At 32.6% G+C, this 6,371-nt stretch overlaps 1 protein-coding gene across 1 annotated transcript; it reads left to right on the top strand.

Annotated features, from left to right (window-relative positions):
• The first annotated feature begins 2,448 nt into the window (after positions 1-2,448).
• On the top strand, positions 2,449-6,076 carry LOC104905613 (probable BOI-related E3 ubiquitin-protein ligase 2). The gene is made up of 2 exons (XM_010694200.4): positions 2,449-3,005; positions 4,297-6,076. The coding sequence occupies exons 1-2, from the start codon at positions 2,730-2,732 to the stop codon at positions 4,864-4,866; spliced, it is 846 nt and encodes a 281-aa protein (XP_010692502.3). The 5' UTR covers positions 2,449-2,729; the 3' UTR covers positions 4,867-6,076.
• Positions 6,077-6,371: the final 295 nt, after the last annotated feature.

The raw sequence follows: 6,371 nt of genomic DNA on the forward strand, positions 1-6,371 counted from the left end.
CAAGAAGTTGTATTTGTTTCAACTAACGTAATATCAATTTTATTATAATTTTTGTTACTAATGTAAAATTAGAGATATTAATGGTCCAAATTGTGGATTAACAAATATACAAATCAGAATGAACCATCTATAAATAACGGGGGAAATATTTTTCTACAATCCGTCTTGTATGGACCCGGTTCACATTAAAAATAGTGTGGACCAGGCCTAGACACGTGCCCCTCTACTAACTAGTCACTCCCGCTTTCCAAAATCCGCGCGATTTTCTCTCTCTTCAATAAGATTCTCTCGCCCTAAAATTTGAACAAAAACAGTTGTTCAGAACAAACATACACTATATCATTTTAAAATACACTATATCATGTCAAAATACACTATCATGTCAAATACTATAACGACCGATTATGATAATTTTGTGTAATATACAAATAAACTACACTATAACATTTCAAAATACATTATATTATGTCAAAATACACTATATCATGCAACACTATCATGTCAAAAAACACAGCAAAACACTATCAAATCAAAATACACTATATCATTTCAAAATACACTATATTATGTCAAAATACACTATATCATTTCAAAATACACTATATCATGTCAATATACACTATAACATGCAACACTATCATGTCAAAAAACTCAGCAAAACACTATGATTTTAAACATACACTATATCATTTTAAAATACACTATACCATGCAACGCTGAACGCGGTAAAAACAGAATGTTGTAATCATCAAAATTCACGTGAGATAGATAAAGTGTACACTAAGTTAGTGTGGACCGAATTCATATTAGTTTTTTTAATTTTTCTAATGGAAACATAAAACACACCCTAAACCAAGATCAACTATTAAAATGTGATTTTGCATAATATTTGAAAGGAAAATTTTCTGAGGTACCTTTGAGGTTTGACTTAATTATCAAAATACCCTTATTGAATTTTGAAATTCAAAGTTTAAGTTTCAAAGATACCTTACAAATTTAATGCACTTTAATTTCGATATATGATAAGATTATTTTGAGCCCAAATATAAAGTTTATTGTATCAGAAAAATCTCCCGTTTGAAATTGTTGCTTTTTTTCTTTATCTCAATGATTCAACAGTACCAAAGAATAAAAAACAATCATACAAAGTACAAAACAAGAAATCCTGTTAAAAAAACAAAATAAATCAACAAAGAAATTGAAAGGACAAATAAATGAAAAAAAAATCAAAGTGCTGTAAATCAAGTCCGTCGTCAACCTTTCCCGATGAGCGATGACCCAACTGACAAGTAAAAACCACAAATACAATCTCCCCAACTGACAACTGACAAGGATTAATTTCTCTCTCCTCTTTCTCATTCAATTTCATATTATGCTGTCCTTTTCTCACCTTACCTTCTTCTCTCAAAAAATTCAGACTTTTAACCCCATCAATCCTTCATTGTTCATATAGTACTTGATACCCCTTGTTCTGTCACCATATCTGCATGTCTACGTCGTCGTCGCACTTCCCATGCCTCTCATTTTCTCTCTCCTCCCCCTTTTTTCCTCCTTAAATCAATATCTACTCTACAACGTTAGAATCATATCTGATTTCTTTCTTTCTTTAGACATACTAATATTTACCCTTTCTGTCAGCCTTATTTCTATTTTTTTATTCTATATATGTGCTACATTTCAATTTTCATGTGTTGTAACTTGTAAGTAGGAGGGAAAACATATCGTGTGTTCGTGTCCGATCGTGTATTCGTGTTTGTGTTTAGTCTCGTGGTTGTTTATACTACCTCTATTTTTATTTAGATGCAACGTTTTGACTTTCACGTTTGCCAATGTACAATTTCAAATCGTTTTATCTCTAATTGTATATAAGTAAAAATTATAAAAATTTGATATTATGAAAGCTTACATCGAAACGAATCAAACAAGACACTACATGACTATATTTTGTTTAACATATAAATCAATAAATGTGGTCAAATAAGAGAACATGAATAGTGCAATTTGTCAAACGTTGCAACTAAAAAAGAACAGAGGTAGTATAATCTATCAATAATTATGTAAAATATAGGATATATAATTGCATACTATAATAAATTGATTTAAATAGGTTGTACTATTTGAGTTGGTATTAGGTTGTCGTGTCGATTTCGATCATGTTGTTATGCCATGTCGTGTAAGAGACTACTAGTTCTAATTATAAATTGTAACTACATGTTATGACGAATCTAACAAAATCTCGTCAGTTTTATATTTTTAAAAATTGCATATTATTTATAATATGAACAATTTTGGTAACATATTGTCTCTTTATTATAATCACTCCTTTTTTATCTCTTCTTGCCATATTTTAATGTTAAAGTAAATATATTAATAGATTTATTCTGTCAAAGTTTGACGTCAAAATTAGAAAATAAAGCATATAATTAAGGACAAAGTGATTTACTAGTTCCATATAAAATGTTGGTGGTAGTTTTTGTTTTTCTCCTTCCTTATCTGCTAGAGTTTTGGCATATAAGAGGAGAGAGAAAAAGGTCATGAAATCTCTGCTCATCTCCTTCTTCACTTAAACGAAATCCATCACTCCTCGTCCTTTCACCTTCAAACCTAACCTACCCCTAATCTTTTTTTTTTCCCCAGAAATTTACTCATCATTTTCATCACTTTATTTAGGAGTATATAAATATATATATTATCACTTCATTTACGAGTAATAGTATATATTTATATAAATGGCAGTTGAAGCAGAGTTTTTCTCAGAAAATCTGGGTTTTTCTCAAGATTACATCACATCCATACCCAATCTCTCTCCTCCTCTACAACAACAGGGAATGGGAATGGGAATGGGAATGGGGTTTAACGTTAACCAAGGAATTGTTTGCAATCCTTGTTCTTCTTCCATTAATGTTACTGAGAGTAATATTATGCCTTGTTTGGCTTTTCCTCAACCTTTTTCTGCTTTGCTTGAGAAACATAAGCATGAAGTTGATCTTTATCTTCATATTCAGGTACGCAAAAAAAGTTATGCCTATTGATTTTTTCTTTCCAACAAACAAAATAAAGAAATTAAAACTTGATCACCATAATATTCTTTTTTGGGTTATTTAAAGTTTTGAATTTTAGTCAAAAGATTCAAAACTTTAAATAACCCAAAAAAGAATATTAAAAGATAATAATAACAGTATTTTGTTTTAGGGGAATAATAATATTTTATTATTTTTTATTTTTTATTTTTTTTTTTGATCAAAAAAAAAATAATTTTTTTTGCTAAAGAATATTTAAGAAAAACCCATATTTTTTCTCAATAAAAAACCTGATGTAAAGTATGAAAAAAAATTTAAAAAAAGACCGTCTAATTTTAATATAAAAATAGACCTAGTTACTAAATGAATTAAATTAGTTGAAAGAAATTAATCTAGTCACTATTACGCTAATTCTCTTTTTAGTATTGAGTTTATTATTGTCTAATTTTAATTTAAAAGTAGACGGTCTGTTACAAAATAAACTGGTAAAATATTGTAGTTGCTCGTTGCAAAAAAAAAAAAGTATTGTACTTTATCTACCGGTAGCATCATATACTTATGTGCAAGTCTCTAAATGTTTCAGAGAAATGTAGTAGTCAACTAGTCATTAATCTTGCAAAACTTGAATACGGTATTTTATTAGTGTAATCTACGAAAATCATGAATAATAATATGGTCTCTAAGTTGAATCAACAATTTCTATTTTCTTTTATAATTTCATTAGGATTCCTTTTATGTTACTCAAACTCAGATACTCGTGTCCGACTCGGATCTGTTTTGTGTATAAGTGTCCGACTTGTTTATGTAAAACTTTTTCATGATTTTGGCTCAGAATAATGTCTAAATGTCCTATTTAAAAGCTAGTGTTGAAGATTCAATGCGAGTGTCAAGGGTTGAATACTTTTAATTGAGTGAGTTAAAGAGTCCAAATAAAATAGGTTTTTGATAGAGTATAGATTTATTCCTCGGGCTTCAACTATCAGCTTAATTTTTTGGTTGAGTTGGTCATTTGACATGGTATCGGAGCTAGTGTAATAAAAGGGTCACAGGTTCGAATCTCATCCACCCATTTTTTCTCATAAGATGATTTTTTTTTTTAACTTTTTCATCTTAACAGAATGAAAAGCCTAAAGTTCTTAGACATTAACATACCATGTCCAACCAAATGACGCAAACTAATTACATGAAGTATAGACCAATATGACAATTTTTTTTGCAATAGAGAAAAAAAAATCTTATTTATGTTTGAATGTTTCTTCTTTTCCCATGTTCATAGGGAGAGAGATTAAAGGAAGCAGTGAAACAACACAAAAGGCAACAAATGCAGCTAATAATAAACAGTTATGAGTCAAGATCAAAGGCATTAATGAGGGAAAAAGAGGAAGATTTGGAAAAATTGAGGGTAAAAACAAAATTATTGGAAGAATACTTGAAGAAAGCAGTTGAAGAAACAGAAGCGTGGCAGAGAATTGCTAGGGAGAAAGAAGAAACAGTGATTGAACTCAACAATATGCTTCTTATGGTACAACAAAACCTTTCTTTGGTCTCCCAACAAAACATCGTTAATAATAATAATATAATTAGTGGTGAAAATGAAGAAAATGATGTAGAGAGTGTGTGTGATTGTGAATCATTGATAGGAGGGGTCGGGGAGGAGAGAGAAAGTGAGGAAACAGAGAAGAAGTTGTTTGGTTGCAAATGCAAATGGTGTAATGATGGGAGTTTCTGTGTTGTTTTTCTCCCTTGTAAACATCTTTGTTGCTGTAAAGTCTGTGAACCTCTTCTTGGACTATGCCCTGTTTGTCACTCTGTTAAACAGGGGAGTTTGGAAATTTTTTTCTCATAGATAAACTGGTGAAAAAAAATATGTGCAGGCAAACACAGCTTAGGGGAAAAGTAGTATTTTCTGCCCTTTTCTAGTTTTTTACTTTTTTCAGAAAGTAGCAGTAGTTTTTAACCTTTTTTTTTTTACTATTTAGCTTGTAAAAAAAAAAAAATACATCCCCGGTTTTTGTTTCTCTTTGTTCTTTTTGGGACATTTCGGTGGGTGGAAATGATGGTGATGACTGATGAGTTTACTAATGTGTATACAAAGTTGGAACTGTTGCATTGACGAAGGAAAAAGTTTTTTTTGTTCATTTATGTTTTCATACTTGATTTATGTTTTATGTTGGGAATGGTTATGGACTTATGGTCATGGTATGTTAGATGTTATATTTTTTTTTTTGGACAATGGGGAATTGCATTAATTTAAGGAAGTACAAATGCTAATACAATCCTACAAATACGAAGATAATTAAACTGAGCGATACATTCTCCTACATAAATATTACACAAGTATACAAAATTTAACCAATGATGAAACTGCATGATCAGGAGAGCCGAATTGATATGTAACTGAAATAGAATTTTTCTGCTAGGGAAGGGAATGCTGATTTCACGAGCGGAGGACCAATCCCATTCACCTTCAGTGACATGGAATTTTGAAGCCAAATTTCCTGGAAGAGTCACGTTTCCATGTGACTCAATACCCTTTTGGACGGGTATATGAGACTTCTCCATTGATGAGAAGCTCATTTTTGTGAACGCGCTATGCCAATTAACAAATTGGGGAGCTGTCTTCAGATTTGGTTTTTTCAAGGCAATGATGGATAAAATCATTACAAAGCGGAATTGAGATCGAACTGGAGTTAGATCTCGAAGAAACGTCCAATGTTCTAAATCGGACAACACAAACCCCCGCCACAAATTTTTTTGCCACGCAAACCCTAACAAGGCGCTAAAAACCTGATCCAACTTCAAAAACAAAACGACCTCTAGCAGTTAACACAAGCATCAAGCAGCTTAGTATAGCAGACACAAGACCCATACTAACGCGCCCACAAACTAAACAATTACAATGTATTTCCAGCATGCACTAGGGGATATGGAGAGCCGGATAACCAACAACATTGTTTGGTAAACTAGACACTAACCGGAGAAGGGGAAGGGGATGCCCATATTTTGTTCACTTTCGACTCAACTAGGGGATAGGGAAAGGGAAGCCCAAACTTATCACTGTCAACCTAGGAGGGGGAGGGGGTAGGGGAGCCCAAAATAACTAACACTAACCTAGGGAGGGGAAGGGGTAGGGAAGCCCAAAACGCGACGCCAGGGGAGGGGGAGGGGGAGGAGGGAAGCCCAACAACACCGAACACAGGGGATGGGTACCGACGCACCACCGGGGGAGGGGAAGGGAGCTACCGAAAATTCAAACCAACGACGAACTGTCTACCAACAAACGCACTACAAGGAATTTAAGCGACGCGAGATGGGTTTTCAGCGAACACCGAAACCGCACACCACACCAAA

This window comes from Beta vulgaris, chromosome 1, assembly GCF_026745355.1.
Source record: "Beta vulgaris subsp. vulgaris cultivar EL10 chromosome 1, EL10.2, whole genome shotgun sequence".
In the NCBI taxonomy this organism is placed as follows: Eukaryota; Viridiplantae; Streptophyta; class Magnoliopsida; order Caryophyllales; family Amaranthaceae; genus Beta; species Beta vulgaris.